Here is a 26,819-nt window from a genome sequence, read left to right on the forward strand (position 1 = left end):
GAGAGTGGTCAGTTAGAATCCTGAACTTTCTGTTAAAGAGATATGGCCTGAATTGTTGGATTGCCCATACCAGAGCCGGTTCCAGGCACCAGCACAGGAAGCTGGTGCTTGGGGCAACGAATACAAAGGGCAGTCCGTCCGGTATCGGGACAGCACATCCAGGTCTTCGGCGGGAATTCGGTGGCGGGTCCCTCATTCCCTCTCTTCCTCTTTGAGCTGCCGCTGAAGAGGAAGAGAGGGAGGACCCGCTACCGAATTGCTGCCGAAGAAGCGGCGCGATTGAGCAGCCGCTGAAGTGCCGCCGCTCGTCTTTTTTTTTTTTTGGCCGCTTAGGGCAGCAGAAAAGCTGGAGCTGGCTCTGGCCCGTACAATGGCATAGCACTCTTTTTCTATGACAAAGTAATTCTCTCGGTGAGTGTCCGTTCTTTACTCAAGAAAGCAATGAGGTCTTTTTGCTACTTTCTCTTGACTGCATTAAAACTGCACCAAGCCCAATATCTGATGCATCTGTGCACGTTCAAATGTTTTGTCAAAATCCGGACTGGTCAGAGCAGACTTTTCTGAGAAGATATTTTTTACCTTAACAAACCTCCTGGTCACACCACTCTGTTTGGCTTTATCTTCTTATACAAGTCTGTGATCGTACACAAGTGTCACTGACCCCATGCACAAACCAGCGGTAATTGTCAACCAAGCCTATGAAATATGGGATCTATTTTTTGGTCTGGGGTACTGGCCAGTCAACAATCACTTCTACTTTCAAGAGACCAGGGTCCTGAGATGAGCATCGGAGATGGACACTGTTGTGCCAACCAGATTGAAAATCTCTTCCATTTGGCCAGGTAGGTAGTCCTGGTTGGGGGTTTCCTACTGCCAAGGAGGACTTATCTGGCCAAGTCCAAGCAAGAGAGCTCCATCAGGTTCAGTCATGGAGCTTCCACGCTGTGAGGTGCAAGGACTCGAGGTTTGGGTGCTGGAGATGGCCATGATCCTGAGTTATTAAGTCCAGGAGGAGCGGCAAGGTGACTGGGGCTTCCACAGACATTTCGAGGAGAGATGTGTAACAGTGTTGGCAGGGTCAAGCTGGAGCTATCAGTATCACCGAAGCTTCCCTCTGTATCTTGAGGAGCATGCTGTGAACGAGAGGGATAGGCGGGGACACATACAGGAGATGGCCTCCCCATGAGAGGAGGAACACATCCGCGATGGAACCCGGACTGTGATTCAGGAAGGAGCAGAACTGCTGGCACTTCCTGTTGCATCACATGGCTAACAGATCTATCTGGAGAAAGCCCCACTGTTGGAAGTTGGAGTTCATGACATCCGGACGTACAGACCACTCGTGGCGGCCATGGAATGATCTGCTGAGATGACCCTCCAACTCGTTCTGTACTCCCAGGAGGTACGATGCTTGCAGCTGTATTGAATGAGCTACACAAAAGTCCCACAGCATGAGCGTTTCCTGGCAGAGCGGAGAGGAGCGTGCACCCCCGTTTCTTAATAGAAAACATCGTCGTGGTGTTGTCTGTCATAACTGATACACATCTCCCTGCCAAGTGGGCTCAGAAAGTCTGGCATGCTAAACATGCTGCTCTCAGCTCTCTGATGTTGATGTGGAGAGCAAGCTCCACCTGTGACCAGAGGCTGTGAGGTGTTGTGAGGTCTCCCAGGTGTGTGCCCGAGCCCAAGTCTGTCACCAGCAAAAGGGATGGCTGAAGACAGGTGATAGGGACTCCCTCGCGCACTGCCTGCGTAGGAGCGGCGCCAGGGTTTCTGGCGCCCTAGGCAGAATTCGGGGGGGTGGCATTTTGTGCGCTCCCCATGGGGCGCATGGGAGCTTCCGGTTCCGCTCCCATCGCGCCACCGAAGAAGGACCCTTCGCCGAAATGCCGCAGGCAACAGCAGCAGTCACTGAGCTGCTCAATTGCCTGCCGCTGTTTTCCACGGCACATCGGCAGAAGGTCTTTCTTCGGCAGCGCGACGGGAGCAGAACCAGAAGCTCCCGTGCGTCCCGTAGGGAGCGCACAAAATGTCACCCCCCGAATCCTGGTGCCCTAGGCGACTGCCTAGGGTCGCCTAATGAAAGTGCCGGCCCTGTGTCTGCAGGTCGAGCCACCACAGGAGAGAGTCAATGACCGGAGAAGGCAGAGTCATGACCTTGTCCATACTGCCATGAACTGGCCAGTACATCGAGGCTAGCCATAATTGGAGCGGTCGAAGCCTGAGCCTGGCGTGTTGCACCTTATAGGTACAAGTGGCCATGTTTCCCAGAAGTTTCAGGCAATTCCTTGCTGTGGTGGTGGGGAACTGCCTGAGACCTCAAATAATGTTGCCCATGGCCCGGAACCTTGATTCTGGGAAGTATGCCCTGGCCTGCTTCGAGCCCAGAACCGCCCCTAGACATTCTATCTGCTGAACCGGGGTCAGGGTTGATTTCCCCACATTCAGGATAAGACCCAGTTCATCGAATGTCATTCTTATGAAGTCGACTTGTGCCTCCACTTGAGCCATGGAGTGGCCCTTGATCAGCCAGTCATTGAGGCACAGAAACATCTGTGCCTGCCATCTGTGCAGAAAGGTGACCACAACTGCCATACACTTGGTGAATACCCATGGCGCTGCTGAGAGGTCAAACGGGAGGACTGGGAACTGGTAATGGTTGTGGCTGACCACAAACCTGAGGTACTTTGTATAGGATGGACAGGGCCGGATTAAGACCTTTAGAGGCCCTAAGCACTGAAAAGATTACGGTGCCCCCCCACATATGTAATTCAAAATAAAAACAATACTATACCGTAAAATAAATTTTTATTTTTCGAAATGACACATGCATGCTGAAATTAAAATAGCTTCTTTCTAGATTTTCTGACTGCAAAATTCTAGATAAGTTCATCGAAGCTGACTCGACGAAGCATGTCCGCTTCCATACACGGTAGGGAAAGTGAATCAAGTCTGTCCTGACACATTGTTGTTCTCTGAGGGTTTTTTATTCTTTTCAGCTGAGAAAAAGAGCATTCTGCGGAGCAGTTAGTAATCATCAATGTTAGAAAAATACGTAGTGCGATCTTTACATTTGGAAATATACATTTTTCCGTCTTTCAATATTGTATCATGAAGATCAATGTGACTGAATTTCATTTTTCCTGTTTCATTAAACTTTGCGTGCATATTACTGTGGAACTGCCATACTTCTCCACAGAGATTCATGTTCAAGTCAACAGGGTATGAGTCAACTAGCTTTTGGGAACCTTGTGAATATTGTTCGTCAGATAAGTCCATATCGTTTAGAAAAGAAAATCTATTTGATACTCCTTTGTACGCTTCACCTCTCCTCTTCATATGCGCTTCAAGTGTATCAATTATAGTGTAGTAAGTAGATACACGAGATTTGTCTCTAGGATTCAATGCTGTTTCTGTTGCACTGCTATCATTTGCTTGTTTTTTCCTGATTCGCTTGTGGTACTGGGCTTCTTTGTAGTTAGTATCAGGCAAGATATCTTTTGATATGTCTTCAGATCTTTCGAAATCATTCCTCAAAGTGTGTAAGTGGTCTGCTAATGATTGAAAGAGGTCTGCACATGTTTTCAAATCCAATTCTTTTTTTTGGAGAACTTGACTTGTGGGGTAAAAGTGTTGTAAAATTTCATTCCACATGGTCAACATGAATACAAACTCTAGTTCTTGCATCTTGTTTGCAATGTTTTCTGCCTCTCGTATAGTTTCTCCCTTTTGTGATTGTCTTCAGCTATACTTTCTAATGCATCCACAATCTTTGAGTATGACTCCAGAATTGCACTTGTTGCCACTGCATGTGCCTCCCAGCGAGTAATAGAAAGAGACCAACAGGATCTTTTCTCCTATTATTTACAGCATGAGCAGATTCGGTCTCTGACACATCCACACCTTCTAGAACAATGTCTGTTTTACCACCAGCAGTAGGATAATCAGTTACAGTCTCTGACACAGCCACATGTTCTGGAATGGTGTTTGTTTCACCAATAGAACAAGGGTCAGTCTCAGAAACACCTACAGGTTTTGGAATGATGTCTGTGCTACTGAGAGAAGATGTTGCTTCTGATGGATTTGCTTTGAAAAATTATGTCAACTTTGGAAGATTTTGGAAAATTTCACTAGTTTTTTGTTTCTTTTCTTCTGCCAGTTTACGTTTCTGTGCTCCACTCAGTTGGTTACGTTTCATCCTGCCCCTTATCTCAGTTTTCTGAACTTAAAAAAAATAGTAATTACACAACGTACACTATTTTTATGTATATATATATATATAATATATATGTAAGAAAGAAAAAAAACAAATCAAATATGTTTAACTCAGAAGTATATATCAATAATAAAACATCAATTTATTGCAATACACGACAGGATCTGATTTCCTCGCATTATTTCAATCTACGTTAGTAGGACGCTACCCTCCCACCCCCCTCGGTTTAGGTGGGGATAAGTAATAAAAAGAGAACAGACAAATGGGGAAGAGTATGGAGTGGAGTGTAAGGAAGTCTAACAAAGTTCTGATTTTTCCCATGAGGACTACTTCAATGCTTTTTTTGAAATATCAAATATCAAGCATGTGCTTAGTCTGCCTATTGGGTAATCCAGCCCGGGGATGGAGTGATTGCTATATGAAAGTAAGCATCCTTCAAGTCCAGGGCTGCATACCAGTCCCCTGGATCCAAGGAAGGGATGATGGAGGCCAAAGAGACCTTGCAGAACTTGAGTTTCTTTATGAACTTGTTGAGTTCTTGCAGGTCTAGGATGGGCCTGAGCCTGCCTTTGGCTTTCAGTATTAGGAAATAGAAGCCCTTGCCCTTCTGCTCCTCAGGAACCATTTCCACTGCTCCCAGCAATAGGAGTGAATGCACCTCCTGTACAAGGAGATGCTTGTGAGACGGGTCCCTGAAGAGGGACGGGGAAGAGGGGTGGAAGGGCGGAGGGCAGAGAATTGGAGTGAATATCCTTTCTCTACCGTGCAGAGCACCCAACAGTCTGATGTGATACGGGCCCATGCAGGGTAGAAAGGTGATAGATGGGACGAAAAGGTAAGGTGGGATGAATCCAGTCTTTGTACTGGTGCGCTGTCCTCATGCGCATCTTAAAAGGTCTGGTTTTGGCCTGAGGAGGGTTTAGACTGGCCAGAGAAGGGATGAGGTCTCTTTCTAGAGTTTCTATTCTTCTTTCTGTTCCTTCTGTCACTGCTTTATACACCTCCTGCCTATTTTGCGGCTGGTAACTCCTCAGCTGGGGCTGTGGTCTAAAATGCCTCCACTGGTTGGCCAGGGTGTGAAGGCCAAGAGACGTTAGGGTGGCCCTAGAGTCTTTGAGGTTGTGCATGCAGGAGTCAGTCTTTTCTGAAAATAAAGCCCGACCCTCAAAGGGGAGGTCCTGGATGGTCTGCTGGACCTCATATGGGAGGCCAGAGACCTGCAGCCAGGAGCTCCTCCTCATGGCTACCCGAGTCACCATGGTGCGTGCAGCCACATCTGGTGCATCCAAAGCTGCTTGCAGAGATACCAGGGAAATTACTTTACCTTCCTCTACTAGCATGGAAAACTCTATGCGAGAGTCTGATGGCAGGAGTTCGGTAAACTTTGTCAAGGCCCCACATGTATTAAACTTATATCTGCTGACCACCAACTGGTGGTTAGCGATGTGGAGCTGCAACCCCGTCGAGTAAACCTTTCTCCCAAAAAAGTCAAACTTTTTGGCCAGTTGACTTTTCAGGGTGGGCCCCTGGTAGCCCTGGTGCTCATGCTGACTGGCCACGTCCACTACCAGGGAGTCTGGCGAGGGTCCACACATACCTTTTTGCGGTGGGTGAGGTCTGCCACAGAGTCTCAGTGGTTTCGCTGATAGTTTTGATCAGCGGAAGTGGGATATGGGATGGCCCAGAAGGGGAAAGGATATCGACCATCGCCTCTGTTTTGATATTGAGGTTCTGGGCCAACCATCTCAGCAGCGGCTGTAAGACCTTGCTGCCCTTCAGGGCCAGGGCAGTTGATGTGCCGGCCACAGCCTCATGCGGGGAGGAGGAGGAGGAGGAGAGGCTGACCGGTATAGGAGCCTGCTCTCTGCTCTTGGCTCCTCTGGGGTCCCAAGGAGCAAGGACCTCCGGCGCCATAGTCAGTGCTGCAGCTTCGACTCCGTAGTCGGTGCCGCCACAGTCGTTGCTGAAGCCATCAATGCTGCAGTTGGTGCCGGAACCATCAACGCGGGTATGTGGGTCGGCTGGGTCACTGTCGAAGTCCCCAGTGGCCAAGGTGTGAGCATTGGCACGAAGGACGCTGAGACTACTGATGCCGATCTCGAACTGTGGCTCTGCCCCTGGACTTCATGATAGGCCCAGAGCATCCAGAATGGCCTCTGAGGAGCTTGCCACTAGCCTGGTCACGGTGCCGGGCAGGGATGCCAGTCTCAGTGGGAGCGGGACCTCCTGCTCCTACTGGAGCACTATGACTCCACTTCCAACTCTGAGGTCTCCAAATGGGACGACCACAGGGGAGCGGAGCCCCTCGGTGCCGGAGATGGGTGCCGGAAACTGGGGCACAGGAGCAGCTCCTCCACAAGGGCGACCAGTGCCAGGAGGCGATGCGTCGGGGACAGGGCGCTCATCACCAGCTTGCTCATTGATTGTACTGGGGCCCGAACCAGCGCTGGTAACCTCTCCTGCTTTGGAGGGAGGTTGTTGCAGTAAGTGCCAGAAGGTCCGATGCAGCCTTGAACGCCTCTGGCATGGAGGGGAGCTGCAGGGTCCGGACTCAATTGGGCCCCCTCTGGGGCAGGAGTCGACATGACCCATGGCAGATGGGCTCCGGATGGAGGCTTACTGACCACATGGTCTTTAGACCTGGTCGGAGAATGTCCGACCTCTTCTTTTTCTGGGGCACCAGAGATTCAGACCGCTGCCTCACAGAGGTCTGGGTTGTGTGTGTGAAGCCATGGTGGTGCTGAGGGTTTCTAGAGGAGTCCATCCTCAACACCGGCTCATGCGTCGAGAGCACTGACACACTGTGCATTGAGGAAGTGGTGCTTGGGGCTGGCTCCCCCGTGCCGGGTTCTGACTGAGGTTGGAGCGCTGCCTCCATAAGTAAAATGTGGAGGCGCTGATCTCTGTCCTTTAAGGTCCAGGGGTGGAACCCGCTGCAGATTCTACAATGCTCTTTAAGGTAACCCTCACTGAGACACTTCAAGCAAGAAGTATGTGGGTCGCTTCTGGGCCTAGACCTGCCACAGTCTGTGCATGCCTTAAAGCCTAGGGACTGAGGCATGGCCTGGTGCTGGGGGAACATTGGGGAGGGGGGAGGGAAGCCCCCGAAAGGAAACTTATGAGCTATTTACACTAACTATACAAAGAACTGACTACTACTAGGTACACTAAAAAGGAAACTGAGGAGAACATGAGCTTGCCGAGGCAAGAGCAATGGGGAGTTCCAGCTAGCCGTCACAGACGGTAAGAAGGAACTGAGGGGTGGTGGGTCGGGAGGGCCCTCTATCAAGCACCATGAAGGCGCGACTCTAGGGGGTGCCCAAACAAACTGACTTTATGGATACTGCTAGGGGAAAATCTTCCATCTGTCGTGCACGCGGCGTGTGCACACACAATTGGAATTGACATGAACAAGCACTCAAAGAAGCTGTGGTTCCAAGAGCGTGAGTGATCTGCAGGGTGAGATGATGATGCGAGAGTCACCACTAGAGGAGGGCACAACGCCTGGCCAGATCTAATCCCGAGGATGGTCAGGAAGAAGCGCCACTACCGGAGAGTGCACCCCATGACAGAGCCCCCTCTCCTTTCTCCCATACAGGAGATCAAATGGGGTGAATCCTGTTGATTCCCAGGGAACCTCTCTATAAGAAAATAACAGATAGGGTCACATTTCCTCTCAGTGGCTCGCCCTTTCGTCTGCATAGATTTCAGTGTTCCATTGAAGCTTGCGACCAAACCATTTGTTCCTGGGTAATATAGAGCAGCCTTCAGATGTTTTAAACCACACATTCTCCATAATTAAGTGTTTTATTTAACTGTTAATAGAATACTCAGGGCGGGCCTACATGAAAGCAAATCTCCAGTTGCCAGAAGCTCCAATTCCTGAATTGATTTGGTAAGGTATTTATATATATATATATATATCAGGGAAGGTTTAGATCCTGTGTTATGTTTTTCATTTAAAAGGAAAACAACAAATCACTAGTTAGTGATGTTAGTCTAGGTAGGGTGCATTGTAACCTCTGTGTTGTAATGATTTATCTTTGGAGTGTTATTGAAAAAGAGGAATTTTAAATTGCTATAGTGGGCCCTCTGCCAGCGGGCATTAAGGGGCTTTTAGGATCACTGCTTCATACTCGAACTGCCAGGACAGACAGCTCTCCACAGTATGGTTAGTAGTTTTTGTCTGCCCTCTTATGATTAATGCACATTTAATATTTATCCATAGCTTCTTAGAATATATCACAGAAACAGCAAATCCTCCCTCAAGGGCCAAATACCTGGGGGATAGATAGCTCGGTGGTTTGAACGTTGGCCTGCTAAACCCAGGGTTGTGAGTTCACTCCTTGAGGGGGCCACTTAAGGATGTGGGGCAAAAATCAGTACTTGGTCCTGCTAGTGAAGGCAGGGGCCTGGACTCAATGACCTTTCAGGGTCCCTTCCAACTCTATGAGATAGGTAGGTATATGCGGGGGAAGTAAATACTGATAGGATGATGGTTGTAACATAAAAGCTACCATCCCACTTCCAATCTCTTCTTCCATACTTGCAATGGCCCAAAGAGAGGGAAGTGGGCTGTCACTGCCACGCAGGAACACCATTACCATAAAAATTGATCTGATGGCAATCTGCCCTCACTGGAGGAACAATCTTCCTCTTTGTCCCTATCACAACTAGATGTGGCTGGCCAATCTGGCTTTGAAGAACCCACCCCAACTCCCCACAAGACTTCTCGTGAAGAACTGACGAGAGATGATCTCCTCTCTTGAGCTTCTATGGAGAGGTTCTGTAGACCTTAAGAATAAAAAAGCAATATGCAGCATGGATAAACAGGCAGCTGGCTTGCCTCAGGGAAAATCTGCAGTAGGCCCACATAGGGGCACTTGTAAAGCATGGAGCAACTTGTGCCCTTCATGGAATGAGGCATACCCAGACACACATGGAAGATTAACCAAGGATGCTTGCAGCCATCTTTTGTGGAGTCGACATCAGCTGCTTGCCCAAAATCTGGCACACACCTGGTCTCCAAAAGAGCACACCCACATGGTGAGCTGATTCAAATGTCACATGGACTGGTGATGACATCTTCTCAGCTGCCCTCAACCTAACCCACAACACCATTGAGCCTACAATTTCAACTCTATATGCTGCACCCACAGCCAGGATAATAGTATATAGGCCTTCAATTCACTACAATCTCTCCTGTAGGCAGGTCAAATCAGTTGGCTCTGCCGTTACAAAAGAGATCCTGCACCTTTCCCTTGAGGAAGTGTCATTCCCTGGGAGGGGTTCAGCTGCCATATCGTCTTCCACGAGATGCACATCTGCAGCTGTCTGTTTGGTATAACACCAACAGTTCCATTCTCATGGTCAGCCTGGCAGAATTTTTCTAAATCGCTCCACCACCAATAACTAAACAGGTCTTGCAGAAGAGTGGATCTCAAGTTTAAGCCACCACCATCAGAGATCCCCAAACCATTGCATGCTGACCTGGGCTGTGTCCCAGGAGACGATATTTCACTCTGTAACCAGCATCGGTATGTCCATCCAGTCTGGCTGATTGTAGCCTATAGCTCCTGCAAACTCCAACGCCTTGAAGGTAGCTTGTTCTTTGCTACACATGGGCTGGGCCAGGCAGGTTTCTCAGAGGTAAACTGTGGAAACCCTTTGAAATGTCACCAAATCATCTGGTTACATTTTGGTCAGAGGGTGACTATTAAACAGGGTGGCTGCTGATGAGGCCAGATGGGTCAAAGGTGGCAACTTGGCTGCCATCTGCTGCAATAGGTCCCGGGGTGCTTCTGCTGTTGTGCAATAACCTGCTGTTACCTGAGTTGCCAGTTGCTGTAGTACTTAAGTGCTGCTGCTGCTCCTAGGCCTGGTTTTCAATCAACCACTTTAACAATTTGTCTGCTTGCATGGTAATATAGGGCACCCTACATTTAAATTTCATGAGAACGTACATTATGAGAAAGCCCAAATAATGCTGGCACAATTTAACATATTCTTGACAATATTTCTTTTGAAATCTTTATTGGTCATTTAACAGAGAACATATAAAATCAACAGAATACACCCAACAACATATATCCTTTATAGAATACAAGAGAGTGATAATCTTAAAGATGGTCACTGGATTATGTCAAGCAGGACTATAATGAGTGACAAAAAATTATGCAGCAGTGTGGAACTGGTTGGAGCTCTTCAATGATCTCCAAACTTCTTAATATTTTCTGTAGCATTTTGGTAAGGGAAAGCGTAATTCTGAAGGGTTTTATCTGGACTCTACTGAAACATGCTTTTAACGTTAAATGTATTTTAACAAAGTTTTTTTGTTTGGTAATTTTCTAATATTATGATATCATTTCACTTGACTCATGTTTTCTCTTATGATCTAAGGGCTAATCTGGATGAACAGTTTGTGCATGGCAAACTGGGGTCTAATCTATAGCACACTTGCATGCTATGCAGTAACTGTCCATGAGGACCCTGCTACAGTGCGCTAAAAGTTCCCTAGTGGGCTCTGAGCTACTCCCATTAAGTGTTAAACTTGAACAGTACAAATCTGTGACATTTTCATTCAATGCTAATTTAAATCTGCAGATTAATGTTTTGAAACCTTCAACATGTTCTTTTTGGCTGATATGCTGTATTTTAAAGTGTATGTAAATTTATGAGCAATCTGGATTTACTTTGGCTTCAGCATGAAGCTGTTTGAGACATTAATTGGATTTTGTCTGGTACTAAAAGAGCTGCTGTTTTTTTCCTATTGTTTTTATATTTATTCTTTTGTTTGATGATCTGCCATAAATTCCAAAAAAGGTTAAAAATACTGGAATAAAAACAAGACCATGAACAGCTCCAAATAAGATAACGAGAAACATAATCTTAAAAAATGTTCTGAAGATGTACGTTTGTGCTGCGGACAGCACAATTACTCCTAATATAGTGGAGAGAGCACCTTGGATCACGGGGTAGCCAAGAAGATACAGTGCATCAACTGCCTTCTCATTCATAGTTGACTTTTCACTTGAAACAAATGCATACGATATATGAGCAGAAAAATCTACTGAAAATCCGATGCAAATGACAAGGTTGATCATAGATATGGAATCAAGACTGACATCCCAGTATGTCATGAAACCAGCAATGCCAACAACAACAGAAGCAATAGCAAAAGTTACCCACAAGGAGCAGAGCGGATTGGGAATAAGCAGCAAGGAAATACACAACATAACTCCGGTAGCAATTCCAATATTCTGAATGGTGTTTGGCACTATTACGATATACTGATCATAGTATATAAATGAGGGGTGATATACCATTAATGGGATCTTACAGTCCTTGGCCAGGTCTCTTAATTGGTGTAAAAGGTTTTTCTCATCAACTGCAGTAGTAACGTTCACTGTTTGAATGAAAAAACGTGAGGCTGCTATTTCCTTATAGCGAATATCAATGTCCCATTCAAACTCTGGAAATAATTTATATAGTTCAGATAAATTACCCATGAAAAACGCCTTAGTATCTATATTCAGTGAACCAATTCTAGCAACATTTTCATACATTCGTAGCCATGACTCTGAGAGACTCTTGTCCACGTAGGAGTTATTTTCTAAAGACTCCATACAGTTCTCAATGTCATTACGAATGGATAGATTCCAATAAGGTACATTTTCTGTGATAGTGACCATAATCCTAGGACCGTACTCTGAGAAATATTCATCTTCCCAGTCATAGTACCGAATGACATAAGAATCGTCACTAGCCAGATTTTGCAGGTCAATACCTTCCTTCATCTGAGTACACCCATAAATACTAGTAGCCAGGAACCCTCCATACAGCAACACCACAAACACTTTGGTCCAGATCTTTGTAAGGAAAGGACCATAATATTTCCTAAAGAATTTGTTCATTGGATGTTCACCTTCTCCCCCAGAAGATTTATCAGAAAAGCCTCCTACACAGCATATGTTGTACAAGTAGGAGCGATGAGGCTGAACAACATCCTTCACTTTTGTGAAAATTAACCAGTGTCTGTTGCCTTCTTCCCTTTTACCATTTAAAGCAAGGACAGCTCCTACAAATGTGATGTTGTATATATAGCATTTTGGTAAGGGAAAGCGTCATTCTGAAGGGTTTTATCTGGACTCTACTGAAACATGCTTTTAACGTTAAATGTATTTTAACAAAGTTTTTTTGTTTGGTAATTTTCTAATATTATGATATCATTTCACTTGACTCATGTTTTCTCTTATGATCTAAGGGCTTATCTGGATGAACAGTTTGTGCATGGCAAACTGGGGTCTAATCTATAGCACACTTGCATGCTGTGCAGTAACTGTCCATGAGAACCCTGCTACAGTGCGCTAAAAGTTCCCTAGTGGGCTTTGAGCTACTCCCATTAAGTGTTAAACTTGAACAGTACAAATCTGTGACATTTTCATACAATGCTAATTTAAATCTGCAGATTAATGTTTTGAAACCTTCAACATGTTCTTTTTGGCTGATATGCTGTATTTTAAAGTGTAAGTGAATTTATGAGCAATCTGGATTTACTTTGGTTTCAGCATGAAGCTGTTTGAGACATTAATTGGATTTTGTCTGTTACTAAAAGAGCTGCTGTTTTTTTCCTATTGTTTTTATATTTACTCTTTTGTTTGATGATTGCCATAAATTCCAAAAAAGGTTAAAAATACCAGAATAAAAACAAGACCATGAACAGCTCCAAACAAGATAACGAGAAACATAATCTTAAAAAATGTTCTGAAGATGTACGTTTGTGCTGCAGACAGCACAATTACTCCTAATATAGTGGAGAGAGCACCTTGTATGATGTCATGAAACCAGCAACACCAACAACAACAGAAGCAATAGCAAAAGTTACTCACAAGGAGCTACTTTCGACCTCCCCCTCTACCAGCACCTGCATCTCAACGGCGTCTTCCCTGGCGTCCAACACCATGGGCTCCTCAGGATACTGAGCGAGAGGTAAACTGGGCAGCTTCTCTGGGTCCCTTTGTACTGGTCCATTTACTGGCTCTTCTGGCATCTGGTCGGCATCCAGCCCAGGAGGCATAAGGTCATTGCACTGCCCTCAGCCAGTCCTTGGGTCGGTCACAGGTGGCAGGAGTCTCCCCAGCAGGAGCTAGGGCATCAGCGTCTGGCCTCTCCGGTGGCCAGGCAGCTTCTGAGCCCTGCGGTTGGGCTTTTATACTTCCTGTCCTGCGCCGTGACCTCTGGGGGGCGGGCGCAGGCTCCAGCGACTCTGCCCACTTTGGCATCTGGGACTCATCCCTCTCTGGGGCGGCTGGGAGCCAGGCCGCCTCACTACAGTAGGTAATAATTTTTCTTTTGGCCTCGTCATTTAGTACATTGCTTGGAAAAGGAAACTATGCAAGTTATGTTGGGAATGTATATCTTAGTTCGGTGTGAAATACATTACTTTAGTGCATCTGTGTCTTTCATAAATGAAAACACAGGGCTTGATATGGCAAGGTCCTGAGGATTGTGAATCCGCCCGCTAAATTCAGCAGGAGTAAAGAAAACTCCATCTCTAGCTACAGAATCCCTTGATACTATGCCCGTCAAGGCAGCATCTAAGCATCTTGCAAGAGATGCTCACTGCCTTTCAGAATCCACCTCTCTAGCAGATGCTATGATAATGTCCTGCTGATCATTTACACATGATGAATGCATGGCTATGTGAACCGTTTCTTTAAAGCTGTCACAGAAAACCAGGCAGGAAAGGGTTGGGGAAAGTTGTAGATAGAAATTCTACAGTGAAGCAGAGAGGGATAGTGTCGCTTTAGTGATAACGTTGTTTTCCTTATTCAAATCGAGTTTTTCTGCTGAGGGGACAGCATCTTCTGTGAGTCCTTACATTTGTCACATGACATAATGTTAGACATTGACTAATTTTGGACATAAAAGGAAAAGAAAATGCCAAAGTTCCTTCTCTCCACAAGTCTTTCAGTCCAGTACCTACATGGAATGCCCTGAGTGGAAGGAGCATATCACAAGATTCTGAGACATAAAGATGCTTACCACAGAGAACAGCAATGCCCAGGGAAGTTCACGAGGCGTGAAGCTGTAAATGTTTATAAATGGATTAAAAACTCCCTGACAGCTCACAAAATGTAATTGCAATTGAGAACTCATCATCAAGCAGGTGTGTGTCCAATAACAAGAAGGAAGGGGATTGTAGCCCTAAGGATTAATCTGCTGGTCTGTATAAATATCTTACTTATAAATTTGAGTATTTGATGTAATAGGCTTATAGATTTATATTAAGAATAAGTTTGGCTGTAAGGCAAGAAGGTCAAACATCCTGTATGTGATGCTAAGGCAACTCTAGCACATTTTGGGACCCTTACTCAGAAAACTAATAGTAGACAAAATACCCATGCAGATGTCTAGAGACTTTTGACTGAACCAGTAACAGTAAAGGGTGGAAAAAGGGGATTTTTGCCCACAAATCTAACAAGTACACCACAAATGCGTACATACCTGTCATTCATACGCACACACATACTAGCCTATGGGGCAAGTGTATCCTAACATTTCCGTGGGAGAAGGATGAAGTTTGGGCATAGGAGGAAGGATTTCCGACTAATGCCCTATAAAAAGGTGAGACAGCTCACTATTAGGGAGGCAATCTACCCATCTATCTGCTCCCGTCTACTCTTCATTGCCTCCACCTTCAACTACGTATCGATGCTACCCACCTACGACGGCTATTAACTATTAATAGGCCGTATTATTATTTCTTTTCAAACTAAAAGCAACAAAGAATCCTGTGGCACCTTATAGACTAACAGACGTTTTGCAGCATGAGCTTTCGTGGGTGAATACCCACTTCTTCAGATGCAAGTGAATAAGTGGGTATTCACCCACGAAAGCTCATGCTGCAAAACGTCTGTTAGTCTATAAGGTGCCACAGGATTCTTTGTTGCTTTTACAGAACCAGACTAACACGGCTACCCCTCTGATTCTTTTCAAACTGTAAGTCTATTTCATTTTAAAGCATACATAGTGAAATAGAGAGCAAATAGCTCTGCAATAAGCTTCCTCTACCAGAGGTGTGAAAACGGAAATTGCTACAGGTGAGGCCCGTATTTTCTAGCACTGGGTTATCAAAACAGGGTATAAGTACTACCCAAGATTGCAGCTTATAACATTGTATTATCATAGATATAGCTCTTAAAGAACTGTCATACTTGTAATTCTGTAATCCTAACTGTTTTACCATTTGCTTACCATTTCATTGATTTTAATAAAAAGGTCTTTATGACTATATCTGTCTCAGTGTAAGCTCCTGTCATGACCCTGAAGTTCCTTTTATAAACTCTGTGAAGCTTGATTCAGGACGAACTTTATCTTCCGATCAAACATATTGGTGAGCCAAGCCCATACTATTAATATCCAATAATTAGTATTAATATTATTAATATAAAATTAATTAATCAAATAAAATGAAATTAAGTGGATAAATTATATCAACACTACTAACACATCCCAGATCAGGCTACAGGCTGGCAAGCCAGGCAGGAGTTTCGAGGAGTGTGTGACAGGAATTTTCAGGGATTCCAGGCATCCCTGGACCCTTAAGACATCTCCCCTGAAGCATAAGTGAATGGTTAAAATTACAGTGATTGGCAAACTCTGTCTCTCTTAAGCAAGAGAGCAGTAAGCTTAACTTTCTGTGGCTGCGGCTTGGCTGCCGTCCCAATATTTCCGGTTGTGTATTGTGGTTTTGACTCAGAAGTTTAATTGTAAGGTTTTTAAGTATATTACTGCAAAATAAAGTGATAGTTTTGATTAAAGTGATATTATTTAAAGTGATACGCGCATTTAAGGGGTTTTGTAAAGGTTGAAGTTATAACGAATGGTACCACTAAGATATTAGCAGTAGCACTGGATCCGATGATCCACACTAATGGTGGCGGGGGAGTTGACAAAGCAAGGTATTAATTGCCACCAGAAAAGGCTGCAATTAGTCAGAACAGCTCAAAGATACCTTATCTCAGTCCCCTTGACTCTCCCGGACTGCACCTCTGATCCGTCTGCCTTAGTATTCCCACGATATTTGGCAGGTCCCGACAGAGGGGAAAGACCTCTCAATTTGCTACGAGCCATCGAGAGAAGAGAGGGAACTTACCCCCATCCCTCTCTTACTTGGGACTTATGATTTAAAGTGTAAAACCGGTTAAGGGGTGTTGACTAAAAACTCCCTGACAGCTCACAAAATGTAATTGCAATTGGGAACTCATCATCAAGCAGGTGTGTGTCCAATAACAAGAAGACAGGGGATCCAACACCAGGCAAAAGTGATCATTTGGGCAAGCAATCCCATCATGCTGAGTACCTAGGCAGGGTGAGTGTGCCCATGCAAAGGAGATCAGCTCCTGAAGTCCTCTTCTACAGCTCATCACTAGGTGTCAGGGGTGAGCACATTCAGACTCTCCTTACATTTTTAATGAACATCAGCATGGAAGCATGTCCTCTGGAATGGTGGCTGAAGCACAAAGGGGCATGCGAATGTTTAGCATATCTGGCACATAAATACCTTGCAATACCGGCTAAAAAATTGCCATGAGAACGCCTGTTCTCACTTTCAGGTGACATTGTAAATAGGAAGCAGGCAGCATTATCTCCCGTAAATGTAAACAAAGCTGTTTGTCTTCTCTTAGCGATTAGCTGAACAGGAAGTTGGACTGAGTGGACTTGTAGGATCAAGTTTTACATTGTTTTGATTTGAATGCAGTTATTTAACAAAAAAAAATCTACATTTGTAAGTTTCACTTTCATGATAAAGAGATTGCACTACAGTACTTGTATGTGAGGAATTGAAATAGTATTTATTTTATTTTTACAGTGAAAATATTTGTAATAAAAATAATAATATAAAGTGAGCACTGTACTCTTTGTATTCTGTGTGGTAACAGAAATCACTCTATTTGAAAATGTAGAAAAACGTAAAAAATATTTAATACATTTCAATTGTTATTCTATTGTTTAACAGTGCTATTAATCGTGACTGATTTTTTTAATTGCGGTTAATTTTTTTGAGTTAACCATGTGAGTTAACTGCGATTAATCGACAGCCCTAAGAAAAAGTAATAAGGATATGGGAATGTGTCTATGGAAGCAAAGAAGTCAGAGAAATATCCTAAGCAAGAGTGCCTATTTTCTGCAATCGCTTTTCAAAGACAGCATTCATGAACAGGCTTTGATCTCAAAATTTACAATATTATTGTTAAATTAAAAATTGATTCAGAAGCAGAGGAAACTTTTTTTTGTGAAGAGACTTTTAACAAGATAAGTTTCACTTTGAAGTTGGACCAGCAGAAGTTACTGTGCTCAACAGCCCCACATGATAAATAAGTTGATGGGTCAGTTCAAAGTCTGGACTAGCTGTAAAAATCAAGGAGTATGTGTTTGATCTGTTTGTCCTTAGTGGAGTTACTGCAAGTAGCCTCATGGACCAAACCATAATCCATGGAGATGGTTCTCACAAAACGCTGGAAAAATCAGTGTGGTGATCCACTATAAAGGAGGACCTGTTCAAAGTACCCGTTCAGAAGTAACAGGGGGCATTTTACCTGGTTCCTAACTCAGATGACTTCTTGTGTGACTGGAAAATGGTACTCACACCACAGCCTTAGTGCAAGGAGATAATCCTGTTGAGAAATGTCAGTCCTACTGAGTCTGAATCTATCCTGCAGAGATTTGATATTTCAAGTAAATCAACTGAAAAAACCCTCCTGAAGGCCAAAAGATGACCAAATCTGGCTAAGTACTGAAGTTGGTGACTCTTCTGGATTTATAATATAGTGTTAAATATTAATTAAAACATTTTTATACAGAAAAAAGTGTGTGTGCTGGTGGCAGGAATGTGAGGATGTGTGTGCCATTTTGTTACATTTTAGCAGGATGAGGCAGGGAAAGGTTCTGGGCAGAAGCGCTGAAGTGAAGCGGGGGGGGGGAGAGAGAGAGAGAGAGAGAGAGAGAGGCAGGGTAGCTCTAGGGATAATACTGTGTTCTTTATTAGAAAAAAGTTCCATTTTCAGTGTTAAAGAAAAGTGACTGCTTCTGTGATTCTTTATTATTGTCATGATACATTCAGTGAGTACATTGTATATTAGATTAAACAAGAAAGAGAAAAACCTCTGAAATATTAAAGAGTAATATTGATAAAAGAGCTGCATTTTGCTGTGATTTATTTTAGGAATGTAAGTATGAACATGAAATCTTTCTTTTGTGCTCACCAAAAGACTGATCGCATGATGGATTTCTGAAAATTGTATGTGTTCAAAAATCTTTCAAAAATCAAAAAGGCAGAGTTAAACAATATACAGTTCAGCCATTTAAATACAGGCTAAAACACAAGAAAAATAGTCCTGTAATAAAAGTTGATTTAAATAATGCAAATAAAGAAAAGTCAATTAGGGCTAAATTATTCATTCCTCAAGAACAAATGGAAGTTCTTAACTGAGGACAGAGGCCAATTAGTCCTAATTTTGTCATTTTTAGTCTGACTTTTTTAAAGACTAACTTTAAAATGGTTTGTGTTTTTAAATGGTGTAGGGATAGTTATGAAATTAAAGATTTAAAGTTAGCTTAAGTTTGGTTAAGAAAATAATATATTTGCTTTATGATTTGAGGTTAGTAAGGAAAAGGCCCCAATCAACAAGTAAAAGAAGGCTTTGAGAATGATGATTTATAAGATTAGAATGTAGTATGGGATGGATGGATGGTTCAAAAAGTAACTATAGAATAAAGTGCTGCAATAACAAGACTGTGACACCCTGGCACCCCAATATTCACCACTATCAAGTAATTAGGATATGCTCTGTACAAAGTACGCCTTGTGAGGTATCATTCTAAAAGTCTTGATCTGCTAGACATTAATATCTCATTGGATTGTATGTGCTATCGTCATATGTCAAGTTATGAAGTTTGGCTATGTATGTGTTACTGAAACACGTTGTGAGGTTGAAAACTCCCACAAGCAGCCTTTCAGGTACAACAGTAAAAAGGCCAAATGTGATGTTGGCTTATTGAGGAAATGCACACGAGCACAAGGATTACCCCAGGAACTGTGTACAATAGAAACCTCTCAGAGATAGCACTACACAATGAGAACTGTTTGACCAGGTCACAGCAAAAGAGCTTTCCAGCAAGTGGGAAGAAGATATAAAAGGGGGACAAAGCCTCATGATGTCAATCTCATTCCCCCTACAACAACACACCTGGAAAGACTGAGGAACAAAGACTGAACTGTGGGAAGTGATGGTCACAGGCTAGAGAGATTTCTAGTCTGTGAATGAAAACCTGGGGAAGCCAAGGCAGCTTGTGCCTTAAGACTCTGCCAGCCTGATTATCATTCAAAGTGTGAATTTCCTAATTCATATCCTACCTATCTAGTGTGTCAAGCTCAATTTGCGATTTTGTTTATTTGCTAGGTAATCTGCTTTGATCTGTTTGCTACCTCTAATAATGACTTAAAATCTATCTTTTGTAGTTAATAAACTTGTTTTGTTTTATCTAAACCCAGTTTGTGAAATTCATAACGGGGGAGGGGGAAGCTGTGCATATCTCTCTCCACATTGAGGGAGGGGGCGAACTTCATAAGCTTACACTGTAACGTTTACTATGCTGTGCAAGATGGTCTAATTTTGCATTTATCCTCCAGAGGGCTGTGTGCACTTGAGTGCTGGGCCATTTCCTAGCCGAGTCTTCCCATGCAGAGCTCATTGCAGTGTCTGTGTGAGACTTCAGCTGGCTGTGTCCCTACCTGTGTGTGTGTGTATGCGTGCGCGCAGGAGGAGGCCAGAGAGCCTGGCTCTGCAAAACAGTGTAAGGGAGCCCAGGCTGGTGGAGCAAGTGGGCTCAGTGAAACCCTAGTACATCAGGTGGCAACCCATCACAAAGACAAATAAAAGAGGTTTTAAAAGGAACAAGCACAAACCTTCCCACTTTTTTACTGGTAAGCAAAGGCGGGGGGAGGAGATAATAAAGAAAGGCCATGGTGGAATAAGGATAAATTGCTTCAAACTGGGTTTTTGCTAATTCTAGCAAATTAGCTGAAGGATATAAAGAGAGCCATGAACCTGGAGAATCTTTACCAGATCCAGCCCAATCATGCTGAGGCAAAGCAGAATGAGAGGACTGTTCTTTGGTCTGGTCTATCTGTAAGTATAGTCGATCATATAATTATGAATGCATGTTACTGCATTGGATGTAGTAAATTACTTATAGTCTAGGCCTGGGGTGGGCAAACGTTTTGGCCAGAGGGCCACATTAGGGAACAGAAATTGTATGGTGGGCCATGAATGCTCACAAAATCAGGGTTGGGGTGTGGAAGAGGGTGCAGGCTCTGGGGTGGGCTGGGGATGAGGAGTTTGGGTTGTAGAAGGGTGCTCCAACCTGGAATTGATGGGTTTGGAGAGTGGGAGGAGGATCAGGGCTGGGGCAGAGGGTTGGAGCATGAGGAGAGGCTCAGGTGGTGCAGGCTCTGAGAGGTGCTTACCTTAAGTGGCTCCTGGAAGCAGTGGCATGTCCCTTCTCTGACTCCTATGCGGAGGTGCGGCCAGGTGGCTCGGCATGCTGCCCCATCCGTAGGCACTGCCCCTACAGCTCCCATTGGAGCACGTAGGAGCTGGAGCAGGGACATGCCACGGCTTCCAGAGGCCACGTGATGCCACCCCGACCCTGCACACCGGCGGGAGCGCCGAAGCGGGGCTGAGTCACGTGGTCCCAGACCCAGTGCCCTGGCTGGAGTGCCGGAGCAGGGCTGAGCCACATGGTGCAGCTTGCGGGCCATCTTAAAACGGCTCACGGGCCAGATCCAGCCCGGGGGGCATAGTTTGCCCACCCTTGGTCTAGGCTTTTTAGATGTGTTTCAAGCAATTTCATAGAGACCATTTGGCCTTTGGATTTAATAAAGGAATTTATGGTTAAGTTAATTCCAACACAGGGACAGTTAGAAGACTAAACCTTTCCTAATTTAGCTTTTATTGAAAATGGAGAACACATTCTTGTATAGTTGGAACAATTCATTTTCTAGTTTTTGCTTTACATGAAATGTTGGTGTACTGAATCCTAAAACCAAACAAACAGATTCTACAGGTTTCACAAACAAACCTGGAAGAAGAGATTTTCCTATCCCTAGAAAAAACAGAAAATTCAGCAAAACATGAAACTCAGCAAAACGCACACATTCATATTACAGCTTTTTCTTGAACATTTCATACCTATTTTTCTTTGTTTTGTAAAAATGTTTTCTTCCATTCAAGGATAACATAATGAAAGGTTGATCTCACATAGGCCAAAACTAGAGCTGCATAGTATTCAGGAAGGGAAGCTTTGCACCTTGGAACCTGGCAGCCCAGGATCCTCATTTTGGTCATTGACAACTGCCTTCAATCCATATTTTCAGATTCTCCTGCAATGGAGCAGGTATAACTAGTTATATAGGAAATAGTCCCTCACACTCTTGATGGAGGACAGGATCAGCTATAAGGAAGCCTATGAAAGCGCACACACCCCTTATTTTTCCACCTTCACTTTTTTTGTCCCGTGTAAGTGTCCTGTGTAAGTGTTCAAACATAGGTACATAGAAAGCATTGCCTTGTCCACATACCTGTGGTGGCCTTTTGCACACCTGCTGTGGTGGCCATGGCCCTCTGTACCTTGCAACTGCTACTACAGGATTGGTCCATCTGTGCTAAATTACTTCAGTCATAATGCATCTGCTTTTCAGTACCAGATTTGCATCAAGTCATGTTTCTCGCCTTAAAAATATAGATATGGGCACGTTTGAGCAAATTCTTACGCATGTGAGTAGTTCTCACTCGGGCAAGATGTCTGACTACACTACAGCTACTCGCATGAGTAAGACTTTAAGGCTCACCTACCATTTTTGTATCAATATGAATAGTCATACACTTTAACTATTAGGAGTAGACCCTCAACCAAGGACTAGGGCTCTGTTGTACTACTAGGCAAGAGAGCCGTTGTCTCAAATTACAAACTCTTATTTTTCAGCTGGAAAAGAAGAGTTTGTAATTCAAGTAAAAGGCAATTTAAATAAAATATAAAATATATAAAGGATGTGGAAAAGTAAAGAAAAATAAAAAATAAGAAAAATAAGTTCATAATCTTAGAAGAAAAGAGCTTACCTTAAACAAGAAATAATGGAAAAGGTTATAGTTAAGAAGTATGTTATGGAAAACAGGGGGATCACTTTCCTGGTATTTCCTTCAAACTCTTCTTGTCTGGATATTGAGGTAAAGTAAGCCACCTGCCATTAAAAAGAATATAACAGGTTAAATAACATTTGTCACTGCTCTTGTATTGTATGCCTGTGTTTAAAACATTATAGGAATAAGGTTCAAAGACTCTATTTTAATATCTTCATTATCATTTTAGCTGTAATTAGCTGTCAGCCATAGCTAAAATCACCCATAAAGATTAGAAAGAAATTAGCACACAGTTAAGCACACAGCCCAAGAGAAGATGAATGACGGTGAGCAAAGCATTTGGTTGAAATAGTTTGGACCTAGGCCTGCAATCTTTATTCAGGCAAAATTCCCATTGAACTAAATGCTAGTTTCACCCTCTGCCTTTACACTCTTCAAGGAAAAGAACAGACTGAATTAAAGCATGCCACATGTTCAGGTTTTTTTAAAGAGGGAAACTGGTCTGGGTCCAATTGTACAGGTACATCCTCTAACACTTTGAAATCAACAGAAGGAATGAGGTGCACTAGGAATACAGGATCACGTTAGCTAACTAAATTTTAGCTTCTTAAACATACTAGAATGATGCTATTTCCCATACTGTACCACAGTTCAGCGTGTGAAGGCCTCATCCTGCCTGCTAACCACCCTCAGTCTCCATGACATCACTGAGAATTGAAACTGGCTGGCAGCACATTTCAGGAGGTACCTTCACTGGAGGGGATCGACGGAGGAAAACGGGACCCCTCCCTGCCCCAAGAACCGCACAGTGTCTGTGGCCCGATCCTGCACTTTCTGAAGTCCTGAGGGAAAAAACCCTTTAGCTTCAGTGCCAGCAGCGTCTGGCCTTAAACTGAACACAAGGAGAGGGCACGTTCCGACCTAGCCCAGGGCACGAGCGGCCCCTCCCTTCGGCATTTCAGCGCCTTTCCTCCCAGGCCGGATCCATGTTTGGGTGCCGGGTTTGGGAACAGAGCCCGGCGCCCCCGAAGCGGGGAGGCTCCAGCCGGAGGCTCCCGTCCCGCTGCACAGCCCGGGGAGGGCTCCGTGCCCCAGGGGGCTGCTCGGCACCGTACCTGGACAGCGGTGAGATTTAAAGCCTCCAGCTCAGCCGGGATGCGCTTGAGGAAGTTTTCCAGCCACTGCAAACTCCTCTCTCGGTCCGCGGCGTCGTCTTCTCGCAGGTAATAAACCAGCCTCAGGGCTTTGGCCGCCTGCACCCGGGAGGCGCCCGCTCCGCGAGCCAGCTGAACGCCCCCTAAGAAGGTGCCCATGAAAACGCGGCTCCCGAACACGGGGTAGGTGAGCTGCCGGAGGAGGGGCTCTAGCCGGGCCGGCTCGCCCTGCACGGCCGCCAGGAGCGGGTTGGGGCTGCTGCAGGACCCGTTGCTCCGGACGCACAGGTCCGGGTAGGAGAGTTGGGTGCCTGGGCCCCCCCCGGGAACAGCGAGGCGCTGCACTGCCCCGTCCAGCCGCAGGAGCTCCCCGAAGGCTCCCGCCGTCAGGAGGTTGTTGCCGGAGGCGGAGACCGCGATGAGGGAGGCGAAGGCGCCCTCCGTGAGGATTCAAAGAAAGGGAGGCCGGGAGCCGGGGCACAGGTGCGTTGTGCGGGGGAACGTTCCGGGGCGGTTGGCAGGAACCGTCACACTCAGGGCCCGTGTTGTGTATTAAACGGCTCCCTGTAGGAATGTGCTGCTGGTAGCAGTTACTGATACGCAATGGATTGTAAGAAATTGCTATTGTAGTAAACTGCTACCTGATGTAGCAAATTCCTACAGGTAGCAGTTTCTTGCACTGTAATCTATGTGAAATTGCTACGTGTGGAAATGTGCTATCTGTAGCAGTTATGTATACGTATAGCTTGTAAGAAACCACTTTTGTAAAAAGATGCTACTTCCCTTATAGGTCATGATTTCTAGACCTTCATTTTTTTTCTCTTCTCTGGACTCTCTCCAATTTGTCCACATCTTTCCTGAAATGTGGTGCTCAGAAAGCTGGACACAATACTCAAGTTGAGGCCTAGTCAGCGCAGAGTAGAGCAGATATCTCAGGATGATGTTCTGTTTTTTTGCATAGATCCCTTTCCAGACTACTCATATTCAGTTTGTGGTCCAGATCCCTTTTTGCAGTACTTCTTCCTAGGAAGTCGTTTCCCATTTTGTATGCATGCAGCTTGTTATCATTCACAAACTTGATAATTGTACTCTGTATGCCATTATCTCAATCATTGATTAAAATTTGGAATAGAAATTATCCAGAGCTGATCCCTGGAGAACCCCACTCGTTATGCCCTTTCAGCCTGTGAATCACTGATAACTACTGTTGGAACTGTTTTCCAACAAATTTTGCACCCATCTTATTTTAGCTCCATCTAGGTTGCATTTCCATAATTTGTTTATGAGAAGGTCACGGGAGACAGTATCAAAGGCCTTACTAAGGGCAAGATAGACCGGTCCTACAGGTAGCATTTTCACACACACACACACACACATTATAAGAAATTGCAATCTGTAGGGATGTGCTACCTGTAACACTGCAATCTGATTAAGATAATCCCTACAGATAGCAGTTTCTCACACCGTAGAGATATGTGAGACTGCTGTCTGCTTGAATTAGCTACATCAGATGGCCTTTTTTTTTAGCAAAGTAGGACCTGTTGCTGCTGCAGGTAACACAGTCCTACAGATTGCAGTTTCGGACACATACATGTTAGAAACTGTAATCTGTAGGGATGTGCTACCTGTAACACTTGCTATCTATATATGTGATAAAGTGAATGTCTACAGATAGCAGTTTCTGACAGACACATGTGAAAGAAACTGCAACCTGTAGGGGGATGTGCTGCCTGTAACTGCGATATATGTGATGAAGCGAATTCCTACAGATAGCAGTTTCTCACACCATAGGGATGTGAGATTGTTATCTGTAGCAATTTGCAACCTATAGTAGAGAGATAGTGAATTCTTACCATTAGCAGTTCCTGAGAGCTGCAAAGTGCCCTAGTGTGGACGCTCAGGTAAACAGTGTCTCCGTGACCAGATAGTGGCTTTCCCTTACAAGCTGCAATGCATATTTTGAAACCCGCTGGCCTAGCACAATAATCAAACCTACCCTGCTATTTTTATTAGGAGCAAAAGAAACTAATGCTGAATACTGCAGCTGACAAAATGTGATGTGAACAAGTATCACACAGATCTCTCTCTTGTTAGAAGAGCTTTCTGCTAAACTCTGCACATGCCCAGCCCAATCACACTCCCTACCTTCACCTGGCTTCTCTCACTCCGCACAAAACGAAATACACACAAGATGACATTTGGAAAGATGAGAGTTTCAGCTGATTAACCTGCCAGATAATAGCTGCTGCTGCTGGAAATATAGTGGGGGAATATACCAGAGAGATTACACTGAGCAGGCCTTTTGAGAATTTACCAGGGAAATCCAGAAATTTTATAATTCGGGATTCTGAAGAAAAGTACAGAGAAATGAGAGCCAGGATTTCCACTGACTTGCTGTGTAACCTTTGGCAAGTTATATCACCATGTGTGACTCCAGTTTGTCTTCTCAACTTCCCCCTGCACTGTTAACTCAAGAGTAAATAGGCCAGCTACAATTCTGATTTCAGCAGCAGATCTTTTCACTATCACCAGGTGTTAGATAGAAGTTGGTGTGCTTCCCACCTCTCTTGTGTGGTGTAGTATACAAAAGAGATAGAGAAATGATTTTTGCAAGCAAACATTCCATTCCTACATGGAAACTATTGACATGCTTGATAAACGGAAGTGTGTCAACAAATTCTTTAAAAACAACTGTGTGGTAAGCAATACCTTTGAGAAGCCATTCACTGTCTTCATCATCCTCCGTAACCATGTCATCAAAATCACCTGGATGACTGCTTGAAACTCTTGACATTACACACTCCTCCTTTTCCATGTGTGTGACCTCCACTTGACTGTTGTGAGGCTTGTTAGATACATTCCCTCCCATTTCTCCTACCTCTGAGGTTTTCACAGTGTCATCCACAGCAGTTTCCTTTTCCATGTTTCTCTGTGATATGTTTTCCTCACCTAATTTTGGAGGCTTTTAAAATACTTTTAGTTGGGAGATACTGTACAACTTTGCTAAACCTTTCCCTAACTTGTTTTCTAATTTAACTCTTTTGCCCTCTACAGCGGCAGTTTGTATGGTCCAACATAGGTAGGTTGTAGCTGCCCCCCTTTCTTGTTTTCCTTCTCGCATTCAGTAACATTACAGTGTCACCAACCTTGAATGTTATTTCTCCATGTTAATGAGTCTTAGTTTTGGCATACTGTATTTGTTGCTTTTCGTGTGCTTTTGAAATATTATTAATAGCCAGTTTAGTT

At 44.4% G+C, this 26,819-nt stretch overlaps 1 protein-coding gene across 1 annotated transcript in view; it reads right to left on the reverse strand.

Moving 5' to 3' along the window:
• The window catches only part of LOC123363289 (patched domain-containing protein 3-like), a 115,854-nt gene extending 89,358 nt beyond the window's left edge, over nt 1-26,496 (reverse strand). The window contains 3 exon segments of the mRNA XM_045004154.1: nt 22,399-22,520; nt 23,535-24,025; nt 26,283-26,496. Of these exon segments, the coding sequence (XP_044860089.1) occupies nt 22,399-22,520; nt 23,535-24,025; nt 26,283-26,496 (827 nt within the window).
• Nucleotides 26,497-26,819: the final 323 nt, after the last annotated feature.

Source organism: Mauremys mutica, chromosome 2, assembly GCF_020497125.1.
Source record: "Mauremys mutica isolate MM-2020 ecotype Southern chromosome 2, ASM2049712v1, whole genome shotgun sequence".
Lineage (NCBI taxonomy): Eukaryota > Metazoa > Chordata > Testudines > Geoemydidae > Mauremys > Mauremys mutica.